Raw genomic sequence first — 22685 nt, 5'->3', positions numbered from 1 at the left:
GTTAAATGAAAACGAAATCGAACTTACCCAGTACGTCCGAATTGACTAGGACGCTGCAGCTATACATCGGAGTAACTAATCGAGGGTGTCTCGAATTAAACGCACGACGGCAAGCTTCTTTGCATGCTGACATCAAATGACCGCCATCCATGTGTCCTTGATTCTGGCTGCCATTTTCGCTAATAACACAGGTTTTTATTTTTCAAACGATATTCGATTTTATTAGCTGATTAGAGACGTTGAAACGTTGAAACGTTGAAACGTTAAAACGTAACGACGCAAGGAAAATGCAAGCGTGAAAGGCGAGAAAAGAACGGCGCAAGGAAAGAGACGATGATGCTTGTGAAATTGAAGCGTTAATTTCGTTTAGTTTGTTCATTCGGGTAATACGTCGGGTTTAATACGCAATATCAAGCTTTATGAAGCGATATACCTTTGTGAATCTTGATTATTAATTTCCCACTTTTTCACGACGAAACAGACACCCATCATAGGCTCTTCGCAGAGAGGTCCGGCGAGCGTTGCTAATTGGAAACCATTGACCATGCTGCTCTCGTAACTAGACATGGTAGATAATGTTAACGATAATAATATTCATTATATTTATTTGAATAGAGTTTATAGTTAACGTGCGAGTATTTTGTCGATCAACGAAAGAAAAGAAGGAAGGGCGGACGGTTACCAGTGTACTAGTTTTCGTCGTATCGATGATTACTTACGGAGCACGTGGATCCATAGACTTTGAGTGGCTTTCCCAAAATTTCCTCTGCTTATAATCGGTTTCGTTCAACAAGATATTAGGTCCGCAGTTTCGTGGCCCGAACGACCATATTTTGTCTAACGCGTCTTCTTCCCCCGCTTCTCGAAACGCACCGGCCAACTCGCTTCTCAACGATTCTAACGCGCGTTGCTTCCTCTCCGACATCGTGCCTAACGATTCCATTTCACGATCGTTCGTAATCTTTTCCGTTTCTTTCTCCTCCTTTTCTGAACGCGATCTACCATAATGGTGATAGAACGCCTTTATTAAATCGGCGTTCTTTTCCAAAATCTTGGTCACTTTATCGGGTAAAGGTCTCGCATCGATTTCAAAGTAACACTGTCGATTCGCCGTCCAAGAAGCGAGACTAACGTCTTCGGCTTTCTTCTCGATCGCTTCGTTCACCATATCGACCTTCGGTGGAGGCACGACCGTTTCTCTAAACGGTACGATAGGCTCCGACACGTTTACATCGACTTTCGCGTAACATAACTTTAAATCTTCCAAACATCTCTCCAAATGCACTTCTCCGGCGGTGCTTAATACGATTTCCCCAGTCTCTTGAATGTGAACGACGGCACAGGCATCCGCCTGATTAAGTAATTTTAACCCATTGATCAACGGTTGCAAATCGTTCGGATGTTTCGGCTCCAGAGCCACTCGCATTATCGGTACACCGAGCGAAGTCAACTCTGAGAAAGATGGACAAGCGATAGTGGTGGAAAGCGTTGCCGTTTTTAATACGTAATCCTCCAAATCGCCGATTCCAAATACGTTACCAGCAAATACTTTGTTCGTCGGTTCCAATTCTCTACCCATTAGAAGGTACAGTTTTCGTATGGTAACTCTTGTCACGTGTTTTCCGAGCTTCGAGCTTTTCGACACGACGTCCTCGTCTATCGGTACTAACTCGCCTGCTCCTCTCCTTTGTCCTTTCAATATTTCGCGCGGATCGTGTTTCGGTCCTAGAACATACACGACGCTTCCTTCTTCCAGACATCCGGAATATATTCGGGCGAACGCTATTAACGTAGTTTCCGAATGTTCATCTTCTCCGTGGATTTCTTCGGAAATCGAAACGGCGCTTTCCGATCCTCCGCTCCCGTCACTCGGATCAAACTTGCCGATATTCGCGTCCCGTTGCGACTCTCCGACTTGCTCCGTCGATCGTTGCTCCTTCGTCATTTTCTCCGCGTGCTTCGTTCGTGCCATTTCCCTTCGATCAGCCAACTCTTCGGACGTCAACGGTTTTGGTTTATTCTCCGGCAACATCTTCTTCTCTAGCGGAAACATTTTCGAAATGAATACAACGACAGGTGAACGAGGGGAAGGATCGCAGGCTAGAAACGTTTCCTTCAATCGTTGCGTTTCCTCTGGCAACGTAGAGAAATCAAAGTTTCCGCTGAGTAAACGTTCTACCTTTTCCGAAGTTAAGTTATCCGGTGCTGGAATTTTGTCGCATATGGCGTCGAGACACGCACGAGCCAGAGGTAGCCATTGAGAACAGACTGCCTGTAATTGAGCCTTGGCATCCGTGTGCCTCAAATCCCTGTTTGTCAATGTTATACCCAATCTTTCGGCCATCCACGCTACCTTGTCTTTATCCTTGCGAACGGTTATCGTTTCATACAGAGCCCAAAGGTTATCCAATATAAGTTGAACGAACAGAGGCTTCTTCGCTTTCTCTTGAGCTCCTCTCATTATTCTCTTGGTCTTGGTGTTTACGTAATAATCTCCCCAAAGCGTCTTTGATAGAACTTTCTCGCTAAAGCCCAATTTCGCCGAAAATATATTGGCAAATTCTTTAACACCGAATCCCCAGCCATCCGTAGCGCTGCAAAACAAGACGTTACCTTGCTCCGGAGAGAAATATAACGTAGAGTCGTCTATCTCTTCTAGTACGGACTGCCAATCCGCTATACTCCTTTCAGAGATGCTCTCCTTTTTCGCCGTTTCCTTTTTCAACTCCTCCTTTTCTTCCCGCTCCATTATGTCACTGGCAAACAGCTCTCCCATTACAGCATTCACCTGTTCTAAAACCTGCGTTAAATGCACGTAAGCATCCAACGGTGACAATTTCATTTCTGTAATTAATCTGTCTATTTTGTTCAATAATAAAATTGGCTTTAAACCTTCCGCGTAAGAGGTAGACAAGGCGCTCCGTGTCTGCGGGCACACGCCTTCTACCACGTCGACCACGATAATAGCACCGTCGCATAGTCTCACAGCTGTGGACACTTCGGAAGCAAAGTCCACGTGTCCAGGAGAATCGATCAAATTGATAGCACATTCTTGATGATTATACTTGTGATAAAGAGCGATGCAGCTTGATTTCATCGTAATTCCTCGAAGTTGCTCGTCGGGACGGCTGTCCAAATAGCGTAATTTACCCGCGAGCTTATTAGAGATGATTCCATTGCTAGCAACCAGAGAGTCCGCCAAAGTGGTTTTACCATGATCTACGTGAGCTAATATACAGATGTTTCGTATATTAGCTGGTTTCCTTTGAATCTCCGTTAATTTTTCTGCGCTAATAAACCGCATTATGCGATTAATTGCGATTATATGATTATCATTAATTTACAAGCAAATGTAAATGATACGAACGTTCAAAGTATCGATAAACGTGCATGTATAAAATACAACGTGGATAATAAGTCAAAGTCTTGAAGTTTGTGTGAAACGACGTATGTAAGTACAAGAGAAAGAAATTTCGACGTACGATATATTTTCCTATGTACGATGCGCTTACGGATATAAATATAAATATAAATATATATATATATACATATGCATATACACACACACAGATATACATATACATATACATATACATATATATGTATACTTATATACACAGCATAAAAACGATGGTAAACACTATTTCACTTTATTTTCTTTCCACAATACATAGCGTCCGTTAAACAGAATGACGTATCGTAGCTTTGTTGAACGTCGTCGTGTTCCACAATATGCCACTCGTTTCGGTTGCTTGATCGGCCGCAACACGAGTAGTTTATTGGCCAACGATCGACCGTTGTAAGTATCTGTCTTTTTATCAATCCCTCCAGACATATATTCGAGAAAGGAAAAATGGTTTTCACACTTTTCCTCGCGTTCATAGGTTAGGATCATTAATGAAGTATATCGTCTTGTGTCTTGATCAATTACTTTCTACGATTTTCCGCCACCCTTTGCAAAAGACTAAATCTTCTGCATCAATGCATTGCTTGTTTTGGCCAGCAAACAGATTCGGCTAGTGAAAAACGTATGGAAATGTTAGTGTACACCAAGAATCACGTATCTGAACGTAACACACAACGTCAGATAAATATTCCAATTACTTTGAACGCACGCAATTATTTTTATTAACGAATAATGAAGATCGCTTGCAAACAATCGTAATTGACCAATACTATTGGCAAAAATTGATCAAAGGCGTTAAAATATCACGGAAGAAAATTTCGGTTATAAATCGTCTGTTACTTGTTATATAACAAATGCACACGCGCACATGGAATACGGCTTCGCGCCATCTCTGATCCTCCTTCTCGACTACCTACTGTGGCGATCGACGCGACGTTATAAATTATAGCGGGCGCAATAAAATCTATGATTCATACGGTCAGTATCACAGTACAAACTGGAGATATGCTATGCACAGATAGAAAGGCTCGTATAATTTCAAGTCGGTGGTCGATATATTTGGTCAAGTAGTCGTGTCAACGTATACAACGTCAGAGAGGAAACGAGAGTGCTGCTCACTCTTATGGATCTGGCTGTTCCTGGATTAGTGGACTGCGACCATGCGGCCAAATGCAACAGTTTAGTCTACGTTAGCGTATACAAGAACCTATAAAGTTAGGGATCTGCCCTGTTTGGTTGCACCCTAGCATAGACAAGAACCTATTGATTTCCACGCTACCAGAACTTATTCACTTGTACGATTTTACGGAAAAGTTCATATCTACTTTTCTATTCGTGATAGACGAATATAAGAATGACAAAACCGCGCAATAATGAAACTAATTGTAAGTTGCCTAAGAAAGAGAAATTAATCGTTTATTATATTTTTAAACGATGACACGTATAAAACAGGGTTAGAAGTAGTAGAGATTGCTTTCTGCTATTACAAAATAGATATTGTATAACTTATGCATCGACTAATAGCAAACTAAACTATTTCTAACCCTGCTTTATACGTGTCATCGTTCAAAAATATAATAAACGATTAATTTCTTTTTCTTAGATAACTTACAATTAGTTTCATTATTGCACGATTTTGTCGTTTTTATACTCGCCTATCTCGACTTATATAGAAAAGTAGATGCACGAATATGAAATTTTTGTAGCGTGGAATTCAATAGGTTCTTGTCTATGCCAGGATGCAACCAGACAGGGCAGATTCCTAACTTTATAGGTTCTTGTATATGATAACGTGGATTAAATTCAGCACTTGGCTGCACGGTGCAGCACCTGTACTGTGAAAAAGCTAGAACTGCGAGCGTTGGCACTCTCATTTCCTCACTGGTCACGTACACCGATCTTACCCAATGATATTATAGTATTACATGCAACGCGATATCCCGTAAGATGACAAGTCCATTTTTATTACTTCCAACGATCGAGTCGAACATAATTCTTATATTCGCCGTAACAGTTTTGTACAAGAGAAAGTAAGAAATGATTTCTGATTTCTTTCGAAGTCGATATTTCAGAATGCGAGACAGGAAATTTCACGTGACGTTGATGATCTACTCTGCATTTAGTCAATGGTTAAAACAAGCGCATTGAATGCGTATTGCGTGGAACGAATCATCAACGAATAGGTACAAAATCTATTAAAATATCGTTTCTTATATTTTTCCGATTTTTTAAAACGATAATAATAGTATTTTAGTATATAATCTGTTTCATTTCTAAAGATATGTACGAGCAATATACATACATGTAACGAATTGATTTATTTGATAGTAACAATAGCGATAATTATTATAATGGTGATAATGATAATAATAATAATAATAGCAATAGTAATAACGATGATAATAGGTGATAATCCATTAGTCCAGTTTCCTCTCTGACAAGGCATACATTGACTTGACATTATTATTATTATTAGATATTATCTATATTGTGGTCGTAACGAGGCCCATAGACCAATAGAATCATCTATGTAAATACGTGGAAAATTCAAGCGTCATTCTTGCCCTACATGTATTAAAGACAATGTGTGGGGTAGTCATTAGAGGAAAAGAGTGAAAAGAAAATGAAAAACACTCAGACGTTTTATTCGTTTGTACAACAGTTATAAATATAGAACAATAATATATGTACAAGAATTAATTAATAAAGAAGAGAACAAACAAAAAAAAAAAAAACAATTAGAGAGCTTAGAAATGAATCTAAAAGAATAATTGAATTTTATAATATTTCGTTTCATACCATGTAGCAAAAGTGTGGCAAAGGAGTGGCAGAAGTGTCGGATTTCTTCGCTATAGACAAAGTTGATCGTGTTTAAAAGTATATGATGTCTATCGCGTTGCGTCTAAAAGAGAAGCGAAAATCAGAAAGAAAGGAGAAAACGCGTTTGTAAGAAGGAAGAAAAAGAATGTGCTACTGGTGAAACAGGAGAAGATGGAAAAAAGAGGGGGAAAGAATAAGAAGGGGAGTGAAACTTACGATGTACTATTTATCGAGAGGTAACTGGTGCTCCCTGATCGAATCTGCGCCTTTCGTACTGCCCGTTGTTCTCTTCTTGTCTTTTTTCAGAGCACGATTTCGTATGTTACATATGATTTTGGAAGTTAACCAGAGCGCGCCTTTCTCGCAGATGCATTGTAAACCGTGTATAAAAGCAGTTAGTAAGAAATGAGGCTGATAACCTGTCGTGCACAATTCCAGACCGATCGTTTTTAACGAAGCCTTTACAAATTCTTCTGGCTTTGGTGCCATCCAAGTCGGTTTCCTAAAGATGTTACGTAGATATGTGATATGTATGTATACGTAGCTATGAATAGATACGAGTAGAAATCAAAGTGTCACTTATGAAATATTCAGGCGTTTAAGCACGTCAGAACGTACAAGTGTCCGTCTCGATGAATAAATGCATATAACGTGTATCGAATAAAAAAAAAGAGAAGCGGAAGTCGCTTAAACGAACTTCGCTTGACTTACTTGATCTTTGACATCTTGGTGGCTACTGGGCCGGGAGTAACGCATTGAACGGTGACGCCGTATGGTTCTGCTTCCGCAGCCAAATCGTAGCTGAGCTTGAGCACATAGGCTTTGCTAGCGGCATATACGGATAAATAGGGGGATGGTATAACCGCTAACGCCGAACTGATATTTATCAAAACGCCCTTTCTACGTTCGAACAGTTGCGGAAGAAGTGCTCTTGCGACTCCTGTTACCGCCGCCACATTTAGCTGCAATATTTCCGTTAAACAACCCTCCGAGATGTTATTAAATAGATCGGGATGGTCGTAACTGGCCCCAGCATTGTTTACCACCACAGCGATCTGTCAATAAAGACGGATTCTCAATATATCGATATATTTCGCGCTAATTTGAAAATTTTGCTAAAAAGAAGTTTTCCTGTATGTACCCGTGCATTAACAACGCAACACGATATTACGATATTATACATTACCTGTATGCATTATGGCCGTGTATTATTCAATATTGAAATTGGCGGATAGAAATAATGAAACAAACTGTTTGTATCTTCGGTGTAGGTGCGTGATCGCGTGTAAGTGCGTCGAATAAGTGCGCGATGGCGCAATAATATAAATTATTATTCGGCACGTGCGATAGCAAAAATGAACGAACGAACGGACCGGATAGATGGATGGAACGAAAAATAAAAGAGAGAGAAAGAGAGAGAGAGAGAGAGAGAGAGGATAAGAAAAAGGGGAAAGAACAAATACCTCGAGTTCTTCGGTGGCTTTGGCAATTCTCGTGTAAGCCACTTGTCCCTCGGTCAAGTCTGCTTCCACGATTCGAACTTCGACGCCATACCGTTGTTTGATCTCAGCTGCGACTTGCTCGAGTTTCGCTTGGGTTCGTGAAACCAACACGATACTCAGACCCTTTTCAGCTAATTGTTCCGCGTATGCTTTTCCAATTCCACTGGTGGAACCGGTAATCACTGCCCATTTACCCTGCGTCCTCAAGTCGATACCAAAACCGAAGCTCGGTCCTATTAGTTTCTTCCACACGAGAATGCTGACTCGTAATAAAAATCGCAGTCCAAGCGCTGCTAATACGACCAACGATGCTTTTTCCAAACACGTCAATGTCATCCTGAAACGATGGACGATTCGATTTGGTTTGATCAGCGGGCTACAAGTAGAAGCAACGATTCGCTCGAACGGTGACGCGCATCTACCGGTATCGTTCACGTTTAACCGTATGTCATCCTCCCGACGAATTTTCTTTCTTCGTTTCTCCTCCCTTGCGCGATCGCACATCGGCGTGCCACCGTATGCAATAACACGACGATCAAGCGAATCATTGGCTGACTCTGACAGCCGAGGTTATCGCGCTGATACCTTTTTCACCATGCAAACATACGCGTACACTTTTATACATATGTAGATTAGCGTATGTACGTAGATAGCAAAGCGTATGTACACAGAGCATTAGTTACCTATATATTTTACCGTATTATACATGTACGTGTATCGTGGTATCGAATAATGTCGTATCGGACGAAATCGCTGCATAATAGTGGACGACGTACGTACGCTATCTCTTGTAAAAGCGGCAAGTCACTTTTTGCAACAGTAAATATCTTCTAATCGAAGATAATTCCAAAGTAAGTCTACGAAAGAGTCTAGGAAAAGACGAACGTTTATAACTGGACTACTAAACTACTAAACGCTACTAAAGCTTTATCGAAGGAAATTTCAGGTCTAAGCGACTAAATCAACGTAATATTTGAGAAAGACAAGCGTAGAGATTACCAATTTTCTAAACCAGTAAATTCTATCGATAAGGCCTTAAAGGTTGCGACAGCGACGATTATATTATACATGTCGTTCGTTCCTAATCTAACAGCAATATTTCTCATACGTTTAACAGTGGTCTATCACGTTCGCGAACTAAATTTATCCGCTTATCCGTTATTTCTTTCGTATTTCTTCGCTTTTACATACAAATTACACAGTACTATTGCCTATTGTACTATAACATTTTTAGTATTCGACTTTGACATCTTCTACACGCGATATTTAACGAAGCGAATATTAGTTATTTCCATATTGAACGATTTGGTAATTGCAAAATAGAATATTCAACGATTGCGAGACGGACGAATAGGACAGAAAAGTACGAAGATAATGAACACGTATGTACATAAATACATACTTATGTATATGTACATGCATATATGTATGAAAACGTAAATAATAAAAGGTATCAGACGATATCTTACTATCTTACTATCTTACTGTCTTGCTATTTTACTATCTTACTATCTTACTATCTTGCTATCTTACTATCTTACTGTCTTGCTATTTTACTATCTTACTATCTTACTATCTTACTGTCTTGCTATTTTACTATCTTACTATCTTACTATCTTACTAACTTACTATCTTGCTATTTTACTATCTTACTATCTTGCAATTTTACTATCTTATTATCTTGCTATCTTGCTATCTTACTATCTTACTATCTTACTATCTTGCTATTTTACTATCTTACTATCTTGCTATTTTACTATCTTACTATCTTACTATCTTGCTATTTTACTATCTTATTATCTTGCTATCTTGCTATCTTACTATCTTACTATCTTGCTATCTTACTATCTTACTGTCTTGCAATTTTACTATCTTATTATCTTACTATCTTGCTATTTTACTATCTTATTATCTTGCTATCTTGCTATCTTACTATCTTACTATCTTACTATCTTGCTATTTTACTATCTTACTATCTTACTATCTTGCTATCTTACTATCTTACTATCTTACTATCTTGCTATCTTACTATCTTACTATCTTGCTATTTTACTATCTTACTATCTCACTATCGGCAAAACGATTAACACAGATAAGATGCTTTTATGGTTTTAGCGGATTACCTGTATTTGATATCGTCGAAATCGATCGGTGATGCTGATGACGAGGACGATGACGATCAAGTTTCTTTCTCGATTCAACGTGTTGTTTCTCTTTGACACGATAGAGACGTTGTCGTGATCGTGAAACGATTAAGCTCATTAAAAAATAAGTAAAAATGCTGTTCCGCGGGAGGAAAGGGAGAAAACTGTGCGTAATCACACGCGTGTACTGTGCGCGGGAACGAGAAGAAGGACGAGGACGAGAAGCAACTCTGATTAATCGAAATATCGACGAATGGAAGAGAAGAGACGAATGGAAAGACACGAACGATACGGAGCCGAGCAAACTGGGAGATACGCTCGGAGAGCAGGCCGGATCGCTGAAGGGTACGGAAGAGAGTAGCCGAGAGAAAGCGGAAAAGGGAGGAGAAAGGTGAAGTGAAAGGGAGGGAGAAGGTGAAAAGGGGACGGGGGAGAGGGAAGCCGAAGGAAAAAGGAGGAAGCGAGAGGAGACGATATCGTGGCACGGTCGATGGTAGTAGGAAGCGTTGCGGAGTTTGCGCGGGCGCAGACCTAGATAAGCATGTGGATGCGAATTGAAGCGATCGCGAACCAGACGTGTTCGATATACGTATAGCAAGTATGCGCAAGTTGCGCGAGTGTGTGGTTTCAACGTATACATTGTAAATGTATCGACATAGACGGTCGGCGCACGACCAGCAATGTCAGCGTTAAGCCGTTCCGGAAGAAAGTCTTGCTTCCACCTCGGCTTTTCTTTGCCAAGGCAGGGGAACGGTTAATTTTTTCTTTGACACACTTTGCTTTGGCACATTCTTGTGTAGCAAATACTGCCGATCGAAAAAGTGGAATGCCAGCGTGGATAATTTGCCTCTGCGTTTCTCCTTGCCTACTCGTATCGCGTATAACGCGAACGTATCAAACCATATTATCCGATAATACGTCCACCGACAACGATGTTCGCCTAAATACCTAATACGAATAATCCGATCGTAATTTGTCTATCGTGGTTTCACACTCTCTTTATTTTGTCGTTTACAAGTTGCACGAGTTTCTATATTTCGTTGTCTTCGTTTTTCGTTGTCTATCTTCGTTTTTCCGCTTCTCTTTATTTTCGTCGTCGTTTCTCCGCTTCGTTTGGACGTCGCGTTTACGCGTTATATCGATTCCAAGCTTCGTGCGAGTATCTTAAAGTCTACGTTTACGTATCTAACCGAGTGCGCTTAGTTGTACCAGCAATTAGCTATATTAGTTAGAAAATGGTAGAAAATGAAATAAAGCGTGTGTGGTAAATAAGCGACAAAGGAAATAAATTGGAGAAGAACGATGGAACTGATACGCGTGTACGCGTGATGGTTTTCAAACGTGCAAGTCAGTGGTGTTGATTAATCGCTCGGATGTATCGGGAATCATGCCCTTTGTTCCTGTTTTAACGACGCGTCGACCAATCAACATCGTAACGTTGCGATCCGCTTGGTGCATAGTTTGTAGGTGAAATCGTCTCCAAAGCAGAGCCTTGGTATCGAAAGATTTTGTCCAATCCTGCCATTCTCCGCGAGTGATCTTCTCACTTTCCATCTCCAACAACTTCTCGATTACGGTCCGTAACCATATATTCCAATCTTTGGCCACGTCACTGATATACTCGAGCCATCTAGTCCAATTTCTAATTTCTTTCGACTCTACTTCTGGCATGTATCGTTCCATGAACGCCATCTGCGATTTACTTAGTATCGATCTTAACCAATTTGCCATCTTTCCGCACACTATGTTCATAATAGTCTTCAATTCTTCCGTCAATAGATCCGGGTTTTCCAACCTTACTATATTACTCAACTTTTCGTAAATCGCACGATGTATGCCATTCGTTATCGGATCATCGCCCGTATTTTCTGGCATGCTTTCGATCATCTTGTAGATAGTATCGATGATCTTGTCGAACGTGAGAAAAGGGAGATCGGTTTTAAACAATTCTTCCAAACCCTCGATAACGTCTATATGTTTGGGTAATTCCATCTCAACCGGCGATACTTCCACTCTCGTTTCGTCCAACGGTTCTTCCACCTTCTTGTCTTCGACTCGAGCTTCTTCCGCTTTCGCTTCCACTTTGCCTTCTATCTCTGTTTCTAGTTCCGATTTTGGCTCTACTACCGCCACTTTTTCTGCTTCTGATACCGATTCTAGTTTTGGTTCTGCTTCTGGCTCTGGTTCCGATTTTGCTTCTAATTTTGCTTCCGGTTCTAGTCCTGCTACCGACTCTGCTACCGCTTCCGATTCTGATTCTGGCTCTCGTTTTGTTTCCGCTTCTGCCTCTGCTTCCGCTTCTGCTTCCGATTCTGGTTCTGATTCTGGTTCTGTTTTCGGTACCAGCTCCGGTTCTGGTTCCGGTTCTGGTTCTAGTTCTGGTTCTGGTTCTGTTTCTGACTCTGGTTCTGGCTCTGTTTTTGGTACCAGTTCTGCTTCCGTTTCTGTTACCGGTTCTTCTTGTAGTTCTGGTTCTGCCTCTGATTTGATTTCTGGTATTTCTTCTAATTCTTTTGCCACTTCTGTTTCCATATCCGCTTCTATCTCCGCTTCGACTTGAGCCTTCGGTTCCGTTTGTATCTCAGTCTCCGCTTGTGCTGCTGGTTCCACTTGAGTTTCTGTTTCCACATCCACTGGCAATTCTATTTCCGCTATTTCCGAATCTTCCGCTCGAGGCTCGATTTCTTTTCTTTCCGTCTCCGTTTCCTCGTCCATCGTTTTCGCATCCTCTTCCCAATCCAAGTCTGATTCGCGGTCTTCATCGTCTTCTTCGTATTTCTTTAGATCCTCGTCCTTATCTTTCTCCTCGTCCTCCTCGTCTTCGTCGTCATCCTCCTCCTCCTCCTCCTCCTCGTCTATTCTCATTTCCTCTTCTTTCCTTCGACATCGTTCCACGAGTTTGTCCTCTTGGTATTGCGCCACCTCGGACAGCACTCCGGTTATCCAACAGGCTATTACATCGGCCAAATAACGCACTTGTTGCGATTTACGATCTTCGTCTTGCGGAGGGCTATATTCGAGAACATCTGTCAGACGTCCGATTATCACTTCCACGACGTCGTTCAACTCCGACTTCGGATACGAGCATTTCGATTTTAAGATACTTCGGACGAAACGCTCGGCCATAAGATATTGACAAGAAATTGAATCTTTGTCGAAGAATCCTGCGGTTGCCATGCCAACGCTTGTTCTCCTTAATTTGTTTGCCTCTTTGTATTGCCATTTCTCCATTCCGCCTTTCCTCTTCTTTCCGCTAGACTTCTTTTTACGCGAGATTTTTGCAGCTTGTCTACAAAAGATATTTCACAGCCGTGTACACCTCGACGATGCTTCAAGAAATTTCAAAATTATTTTTCCAACCGCATAACGATCGTTATTATGTGTCTCTCGGTGGAAAACAGAACAGAACGGAACGAAACGAAACGAAACGAAACGAAACGAAACGGAAAATAAAATAAAACAAAACAGAGAATATAAACGAAAAGATAATGTTACCCAAGTGCATAAAGAATGGTTTAAACGATCGATACGTTACTCAGGGGTTAAACAAGTTTCGTTCTCTACGGTTCGGACGAGATTATCCACGAGAGCCGGCGGTAATATCGACGCGCCTTGTTGTAAAGTTATTAGCATTCGTTGTCTCGTCGGTTGTGCCAATTCTTTGATTCGCGGTGACACTGGTCTTAGTTTCCTAAACACCGTCTTCTCCTGATCTGGCGGGCATTTGCGACTATGTGAAAATATTAGAATCTTTTGTTACGTTTGCTATTCCGCAAAACCGACAGTGTCAAAATGTATCTCATTGATGAAGTTGAAACTTTCACCTTGCAGTCGCTAACATATTGATATAATCTTGTTTTGTTAAACAGTGTCTAGGTATGGTGTCTAATTTTGCGAATGTACAAGGCTCTCCAAATACCGAAACCTTTGTAAATTTTCTCGTCTTTTTCTTCCTGCCTCTCTGTTTTCGACAGCAATCGTCGTTCGACCTCTCTGTATGCTACGGCACAAATTTATCGTAAAGTTAGCTACATTCTTTCGTCAACATCAACGAAACACATAGTAATCTCCGTTCGTTGATCGAACCATTTCAGATGCTGAATCGAACGACGTTCAATTATCGTTACGGATTTAAATTGTTCTCGCAGGAAATTCTATCGAACGGTTGAAACAGCGGCGAAACACTCCTCGAGAGCATCGAATAAAAGAGTATGCAAATCCGACTTGTATACGTGTATATTATAAAGTATTTTCTTATGTATATATTCATGACGATAAATTAGCTTCTCAATCGCATTTAACCTATTCGCATTTAACCATTTCCCTATTTCGAAAGCAAGATATCCGTGATGAAAGAAGAAAGCGAATCATCTGAAAATGTTGAAACTTGTAGATCCATTTGCCTTAGTTTTCTTTAAAGGTGGTTTATCACAGTGCTCCCATCTTTTCTTCTTTTCCACTATTCGTGGATAACCTTCGAACGTATCATCCTTTTGTCCTCTCTTTATTTCACGCTCGATCGAAGTGGCTCGTTTAACGTCTTCGGGCGAATCGTCGTTTTTTTCCATCTTTCCTTTCTTTCCTTTCTTTCCTTCTACCAACAATACATTCACATATATACACGCATTATCTATATGTACTGCTATACGTACATGTATAATACGATATAATATTAATTATCCTTTTCATTCTAAACGTAGTTTCATTCTAAACAACAGCTATGCAAATAATTTTGAATAATTCTCCTTTCTTAGATATTGATCATACCTGACGTACAATTACGATTTCTATATTTGATCCAACGTGCAAATTGTTATCCTATTTTTCTATTTCCTCTTGCTCTTTTCTTCTCTATGTGTCGTTATATGTTCCTTATTTCTTTTGATTGTTGCAAGTGAGTATCGAGATAGATTTACTTGAAATTTTTTTACATTTTGCATAAAGTCGTTAAATGTGGTAGGTTAAAGGCGATAGGATAGGGGAATCTGTTTTGTTTTGAAAGCATAGATTTTCATCTCGCTTCCATGTATAGATACGGTATGCATGTAATCGATCAATAACATAAATATGAATTCAATCGCTTAACCGGATGTAACGCCACGCTTGACGTAATCACGCTATACGGTCATTGATTGTTTCTGGCAGCTTTTAATTTAATCGATTGTTTTAGATATTCATTGACGCATACGATATCTATGTATGCATATATGCGTGCCTGCGTGTATACGTGTGCGTGTGTATTTTATAGAGCATATATTATACACTCGTTCGGTTGTTCTTTATCGTAATCGTAATTCAATTATTTTCACTATACGTATAGAGAAAATTATGCGCAAGAGAAAAAGGTACGTGTATATAGGTGCGATAAATAAGTAAGAGCGAGAATATGTAAGTATGCGTCGTTGGCGGTATCTGTGGCGATATTCTATGATACGGTGCGAAGCGGCAGATGATACTCCGATAGACGAGAGAATATTCGATTGCAGTGGATAAGGTAAGCTCGCCGAAGGCATTGCCGAAGGATAGTGTGGTGACTGACACGGCAGAAGAATGGCAATTGCTCGTAGAAAGTTGTGCGGATGGCTTGAAGATGGCGATAGCTACGGTATCAGTGCTCGACACCGATAGCTGCTCCGTTTACTAATCGATCATTCCGGGTGTCGGGAGTCCGTGCAAAGTAGATGCAAGTTGGTGTGCCTACTTGAGAGGACGCATACTTCGCAAGGACACTTGTGAGTAAAAGAAGTGTTTCTAAGATATGCAGCTGTGTGAAAATAACTGTTGCTCCTATATAAATCACTCGTGATACAGGTGCTTTAGCACAAGATGTTAGTTGGAATTGTGTCGTGAAAAATGTTGAGGGCCAACAACAGCAACTTATCGGAACGAAACACCGTTTGAGACGTCCAACGATACCTTCTCCGCTTCGTTGCTGCACCGCTCCAAGTGGTTACGATTATGATGAGATAACAAACGCAGAATGAAATACAGTGGCAGTAACCTTCTTGGTTATGCAGTTTACGCATTTATTCTATTTTTTAACGGTGAGTCAAACACGACGCTCTTCTTTTCTTCATACCGATCTTTCTATTGTTTCGATTCAAATGCTTTCTCAGTTTTATGTAAACCTTCCTCTTTTTCTCACTCGGCTTTTTACCAAGTAATTTCTTGTTTTTATTACACTCACCTTAACCTTTTATCTTGCGCGCTCTGTTCTGATTAATAATAATAATAATAATAATAATAATAATAATAATAATAATGATGATAATAATAATAATGATGATGATGATAACAATAACAACAACAACAAGGAGGAGAAGAAGAAAAAGCCTTTTTGTTAAAGCTACGCTCCTACGATTCAATGAATCAGTGAAACATTATCTAGCGTCGTTTTAAATCATTCGGTCATACGTCGATATAAATATTTTTTTACCATTCTGCGTTTGTATATTCAACTTGCAGATTCATTTATTTATTATTCTCGATATTTATGTGTCGAACGGCAGCTTTTAACACTCGATACTTGGTGGATTTTTCGATTGACGTAACGTGCGTATGACGCATGTATATACATTGCCGCTCACCTGCTTACTTGATCACTTGGTATGATATGCGCGTGCCACTTTATGTTAGCAAAATATAAATCTTCTGTAAATTGTGCTGTCAAATATATTTATGTTCAGCGAAATAGTTGTTAATTGTTATTTTTGTGCCGTGTGAAATTCAAACAAATAATACAAAAGACAAATATAGGGAAACATTGTTAATCAATGATTCAATTTACGAATTTCATTTCTCATAATTTCACTGCTTAGTAATCTCATAAGCGAGTAAGAGTTCCTATGACTATACTTTTATAAATATTTTACAGTTATTCATGCAAAAAGTGGTGTCACCTGCAAAGATCAACAAGGACGAATCTATGAAGATACTTTTATATACATTCCTGGCCCAGAACCCTGTACACTCTGTGTATGTGATAATGGCAATCCAAAGTGGTGTAGAACAGTTATTTGCGATTATGGAGATGCACTTCAAGTGGTAAAATAATCATATCGCTTTGTGCTTGGTATTATTCTCTTTCTTTGTGACTGAAAGATTGACTCTAAATTAAGCAGGAATATTGTAAATCTACCCGGCATATCTGTTGCCGATATATTTGCTTGGATGATACAGTGTTATCCATACCGAATGACAAATCCGATGGGATTGGTAGCAACACAAACGATGCTGTCACGAATTACGATATAGGAGTACGATCTGTTGCTAGTTTAGTAACAGTTATATTGTCATTGTGTCTGTTATTTTTTTTAGTACACCATCTTCGCCGAAGAAAGATACAAGGTATTTCTCCTTCACACTGTGTCAAGTGTTTTTATCTTAGAATAATAGATCAAAAATTCTGATTATTTTGTAAAAGTTTGCGTGGCAGGAAGGCAGGACAGACAGTTAGCAGAGGACCAAAGAAACTTAGGTAGTATGGGATATTTAGAACGAGATGGATTGTCGCATAGTGTTCCTATGGATGACATTCCATGTGGAGCTAGTTATCCATTGTGGAAACCGCCAAATAATTACTTTCCTCGTGGCGAGGCTCCACCACCTTATGAAGAAGCAGTAGCAGCAGCGCGAGCGGAACAAGCTCTTTTATCCATGAACCCACAAGCGCTTCCGCAATTAAATTTTCCAAACACCTATTTGCCAAATACCAATAGTCGTACAAGTATATCGTTAGTAGGAAGCACTCAAAGTGGTATAAATCGCAATTCGTCAACATTAATTTGCGACGGCGTCATAACGGATCAAAGTGGCTTAATCTCAACGCCAAGTAGGCCAATATCGAATCCAAACATATATACTAGCTATCGGCAGTCGAATCAAAACGAAACGTTATCTCCGAGTGTTAGTGTAGGAACTTCTACGACGAGTTTCACAATGGGAACAAGTACTTACGAAAATTTACCTACCCCCATTGGAATTCCCAACTTCATTAATCAGCGTCCTGATGTAACTGCACAACCATTATCCAACTTCACCCAACAACAATCTACTATTCCGAAAAGTTATCAAACGCATACCACCCTTCCTCGACAAACTGGAGCATTTACAATATCCGCAACCTTACCAAATTCTAGCGTGACTACTCATCGTACAATTCCTAGGACTTTAACAACTCGTACCAGTGCAAAGTTACAAGATATTATAAATGATTGCACTCAGAAAGAATTTTTACGATTTACGATAACAGCTGATATTACTACGTCGAACATACCACATTCGTCGCAACAAAATGCTGTAACTAAATTAGAAAATTCAAGGGAAAATACAAATCCAGAAACATTTCCCGAAGATGTACAAATACAGCCTTCTTCTGCTTCTTCCTCAGGATTGCAACAAATTGAAAGACAACCATTGGATCCTAAAATGGAACTAAAATCTCATGATTTTAAGGTATAGTACAAAATCAAAATCTAACATAATATTCCAAGTATCATAAAATTCTGTCTTTTCAAATACACTTACTTGTTGTATGTATATAATGATTTTCATGCATTCCAGCCACCATTAAATATAGCTAATGGAATTAATGAAGAAGGAAGTTTTGAATCGGTAACATGCACTTGTAGCATGCAAGCTCTTTCTACTCTCCACGACGATACGGATGATTACAGAAGCGAATGTGAAAATTGTAAAAGCGCAACAGGTTCTCGTTATTATTTAGATAACGAAGATGAATTAATTACGTCTCCGCACGAAACTATGACGTTACATAGAAGACCAGATGAAACAGCTTCAAATGTTACTCCTCAGTATTATAGAACTTCACTCACACTGCCTATAAGTACCCGTCAACGAACAAGGTAATTATAGGAAAAGGGATTATTATTCTTTTTTACTTAACTTAATATTAAATCACTTTATAACGTTTAAGGATTATCGAACCACTGCAACTAATAGTTGTGATAACATGTCGTATGAAGAAAAATTTAATAATTTATCATAGTATTGTACAAGATTGTGTGCATCTTTCATTCATTCTCTTCTGCTGTCTATTAATTACGTCTCCGGTCTCCATGTCTCATTAATATCTTCTTTCTGCTACTATTTGTCCAATTTACTAATTTTTCGAAAAATTTATAATTCAAACGAAACAATATGAATGTAACATTTTATAAGTTTACATTTGTGCTATTGATCGATTGACTTTTGTCGATATTTCTTTGTATCTAGGAGCACTGGCATTCGTGAAAATTGGTTCAACCCAATGCCTCAAAGTTCCACAGAATCCTCGGATGAAAATTGATTGCAGTTATGTGTTTCCTGTGCATCGTATAACTATTAAAATGATTTATATTACACTACCATTGATCAAAATTCAATATTAAGGAAGACGAACAATGTTCATATTTTATTGCGTTGCAGACAACGTTATATTGTCGGTAAATAGTATTATATTGCCAAATTTCAGAGTTACGGTGAAACTTTTTCTATCTTGTTCACTGTATATAAACTATTCACATACATACTCGAACTATGTATGACCTATGGAAAAAATGAGTCACGTTTTTGCTCTCACGGTTTTTCTTTACATGTTATTAAACTTTGAGAGCAAAGTTTAGATAATATATTTATTGCATAGCAATTTACAATTCCAATATGTTTAAGGACGTAACTACCCAAAGTATTTTTAACTATGTTCCATGCATATCATTTGTTAAAGATTCATCAACAGAATTGAAAATTGAATCTTTTTATCGTTTTATTACAGAATTCCTTTATTGTTTTGTCATGAACAGTACGATATATATATTTCGAGAAACTAGATAACGCAATAAAATATAAAGAACAGATTAGTTCATATTATACTCATTGTTACATATACATATACTTTTTTTATTTGTTTACCAATTGTTAATTTCGATACCTATTTACAATAATTTCAATACTAATTATTCAATAATGTGAGAGAAAAGTGAATATAAAATAGGATATGAATGTTGCAGGTAAGTCGATGACAATTTGATAACTTATTCGAATATTGTTATACGCTGTTATATCATTATTTATATTATTGTTAATTTCTACATCTCATTATTATAATAACTTTTTATGGAAATTTTAGCGTAGAAGCCTTTATTTAATTGTGATATTTAAACACAATATTCTAACTTAATTGAAAATATTTTCATATAAATTTTCTTTCCATACTCTGGTATTCTGACGAAAATGGACAAAAGTAAATCTATTAGATAATGTGCAGTGCACAAGTATATATATATATATATATATATATATATATATATATATATATATATGTTTTGAAGTCTTTTAAGAATACATATCAATATTGAGTACAACCTCCAAGTTATATAAAAATTACATAAATATATTCATTTTAGTTGATTTCTCAACACATTTGTTAATTTTTGCCGTTCATTTAGCATGAAACATAAGCGTACAGTATGTTAAATAATAGAAATTGTTTTACGATTTGTATATACATATGCTTGAAACAGATCTATTGGTTCAAATAGCCTAAATCAGCCTTAATACATATATGTTACGCTTCTTCCACTTATCGTGTGAATGTTGGACTCTATTCTATTATATTTCACTGTTATGTATGCGAGCGTTCGTGCATTTGTATGTTACACGCATACAAGATATAATATTCGTCTTAAAACTCTTAAATCGACACTCGGGAAAATGTCTTATTTCGTATGTAAAACGCTCTTTTTATGATCTTTTTTTCTCATGGATTTGTAATGGAAAGTATGATTGTAGTTACAGAAATTTTACATTCAGACAATTGACTCACATAAGATATGGTGGAAATTTCTAACGACTAAGTTTAACATTTTGGTATAAGGATAAACGTTTTTAAGTCTATACAATTATACTCTATGTAAAGTGAGAAGAAAGATTTTTCTTATCGGGGATTGTTTGTAACAACATACTTTGTATGATCCACGCATGAGTGAAATACTCATTGTCTCTAATCGGTGATTAATGATTTTTAAATGGTCCCCTGAAGCATGCAATATTTAGTAATTATAATATATTTTAGTTTACGGATAGAATTTAAGAATCAGACTGATCATATTTAATGATATACAAATATTTCTATTTGAATCAAGTCGGAGATGTATTTCACTAATCATATATATTTCACTAAAATTCCTTTCCTAATGTAAGACATTTTTTTATATTATTACAAATATTCTATAAATTAGTAAGGTCTAGGATGACTAATTATTGATAATATGTTAACAAAAATTAATAAGCATTTTATTATCATTATGACATTATTAATCTCATCGTCATTTTAATCCATTGTACTTTTGTGTTATTTTATATTTTTGTTATATTTGTGAAATACTTTAATCATTCAGTTAGTTAATCAATTATAAGAAAAATACAATTATTTATTAATTGTAATTGTTTTCACAAATATTTGTGCGACCATAAATATTTGTTATTTCATGCAAAAGCACATATTTATTATCTAATTATTGTCTATATATTGAAAAGTATATAGCAATGTAAAAGTAATAAGTTGCAAAAATTAATTAACAATTGCTAGTTACTAATTTCCTTTGATAATTAAATTTTTGCATACATTTACCACTTTACGTTAATCAAACATGCACAGAGAGTACGTTTTGCAGTTCTGCTGCGGTTAAGGATGTAAATAAGAGGTGTGTGATTAATTGAGAGAATATTGGATAAGTTCGGGCGGACGAACGTAATAGTGACAAAACGTTGCCTCAAAAATTACTTTTAAAATTACTCGTAAGATACCAATGTTATTTTACGTAATGCAGCGTAATATGTAAACTCTGTGCGAATATACATAGGAAGTGATATTAACATTTCATAAAATTATTTCTTTGAGATAACAAAGCGCTATATGTTTTTTAGTGAATTTTAGTATGATTTATGTTGTTTTGCCATTATATTTTCATTATTCATAATTAGAGACTAAGTGTACAGCCTATTGTGATATAGCGCATAAACTATTGTTGGAACGGTATAATGTATCAGAAAGGATCAAATATTTTGATTCTTCCCAAGACCTTAATTAATAAATTAGTAAATTAATTATTTGGCAATCATTTACGACTAACGAGCAAAGCAGGACATGTTAACGGCTATGAATGATTAAAAGTACTAAACTGTGCTTAATATTAGCAAAACAAACTTTAATACGTTACAAGTATCATTACGTATTAGTTATAGCTATATACATATAGCATTTAACACCTAAATAAACCAAATCAGTTATCGAGGCAATTTTTTATTATAATTACATTCGTCTGATAGAACAATGCCATCATTTCTCTTGTTGTTAAATTACCATTTAATGTGTTCAGCCCTAGTAAAGATATTTAAGCTGCTTATATCCCTTAATGAATCTGCGATTTCATCGTTACGAATTTCGTAATTTGAGTGAATTCTATGTATAAGATAAACATCGACAAAATAAAAATTATTTCTGTAATAGTTAATTTATGACATTCGTAATGCTTATTTCCAACGTAAACTTCCAAAACTTGGTTAATTCTATTAATATAAGAGAAGAAATAGATCTGTTTAAAGTGTTCGTTGCTTTGATTTTTGCAAGTAACGTTAGTTAGTAACGTGCGTGAACATTTGAGTAAAACTCAGCATATGAAAGAGATCGTGGAATATATGAAAAATAGCTAAGAAAACATTGGTAACCATAAAAGAAAAGAAAAGAAAAATTTTTATAACATAATCTTCTATTGCGTCTATCATAATGCCAAGAATTTCAAACTATGGTACATA

At 37.6% G+C, this 22685-nt stretch overlaps 4 protein-coding genes across 6 annotated transcripts in view; 1 reads left to right on the top strand and 3 right to left on the bottom strand.

The window, feature by feature from the left end:
- The window catches only part of LOC117162372 (elongation factor-like GTPase 1), a 29098-nt gene extending 24777 nt beyond the window's left edge, over positions 1–4321 (bottom strand). Inside the window, exons 1-4 of one of the 2 annotated variants that reach the window (XM_076625445.1) lie at positions 4105–4321; positions 720–4016; positions 434–559; positions 28–179 (exon numbers count right to left, since the gene is read on the bottom strand). In XM_076625445.1, the coding sequence (XP_076481560.1) occupies positions 28–179; positions 434–559; positions 720–3304 (2863 nt within the window). In that variant the 5' untranslated portion in view covers positions 3305–4016; positions 4105–4321. Of the gene's footprint in view, positions 1–27; positions 180–433; positions 560–719 lie in introns of both variants that reach the window. The other variant, XM_033344253.2, reaches the window with a different exon arrangement.
- A 1709-nt stretch (positions 4322–6030) lies between these two features.
- LOC117162365 (very-long-chain 3-oxoacyl-CoA reductase) lies at positions 6031–9985 on the bottom strand. The gene is made up of 5 exons (XM_033344235.2): positions 9852–9985; positions 7690–8065; positions 6938–7281; positions 6443–6728; positions 6031–6308 (listed from the first exon to the last, which is right to left on the bottom strand). The coding sequence occupies exons 2-4, from the start codon at positions 8062–8064 to the stop codon at positions 6449–6451; spliced, it is 999 nt and encodes a 332-aa protein (XP_033200126.1). The 5' UTR covers position 8065; positions 9852–9985; the 3' UTR covers positions 6031–6308; positions 6443–6448.
- Positions 9986–10259: 274 nt separating this feature from the next.
- Positions 10260–14544, bottom strand: LOC117162367 (uncharacterized). The gene is made up of 4 exons (XM_033344240.2): positions 14276–14544; positions 13697–13872; positions 13408–13602; positions 10260–13161 (listed from the first exon to the last, which is right to left on the bottom strand). Exons 1-4 carry the CDS (start codon positions 14438–14440, stop codon positions 11208–11210), a joined length of 2490 nt encoding a protein of 829 aa, XP_033200131.2. The 5' UTR covers positions 14441–14544; the 3' UTR covers positions 10260–11207.
- Positions 14545–15112: 568 nt separating this feature from the next.
- On the top strand, positions 15113–22384 carry LOC117162362 (uncharacterized). Of its 2 annotated transcripts, none has more exons than XM_076627849.1 (7): positions 15113–15604; positions 15684–15916; positions 16747–16916; positions 16994–17219; positions 17296–18326; positions 18435–18736; positions 19107–22384. In XM_076627849.1, exons 2-7 carry the CDS (start codon positions 15853–15855, stop codon positions 19177–19179), a joined length of 1866 nt encoding a protein of 621 aa, XP_076483964.1. In that variant the 5' UTR covers positions 15113–15604; positions 15684–15852; the 3' UTR covers positions 19180–22384. The 2 variants fall into 2 exon arrangements, with proteins under 2 accessions (XP_076483964.1, XP_033200121.1); XM_033344230.2 differs by having other exon boundaries at positions 15114–15604; positions 16991–17219.
- Positions 22385–22685: the final 301 nt, after the last annotated feature.

This window comes from Bombus vancouverensis, chromosome 2 (genome assembly GCF_051014615.1).
Source record: "Bombus vancouverensis nearcticus chromosome 2, iyBomVanc1_principal, whole genome shotgun sequence".
NCBI classification, from domain to species: Eukaryota; Metazoa; Arthropoda; class Insecta; order Hymenoptera; family Apidae; genus Bombus; species Bombus vancouverensis.
Note: the sequence above shows the minus strand (reverse complement) of the source record. Positions and strands in the feature narration are given on the sequence as shown.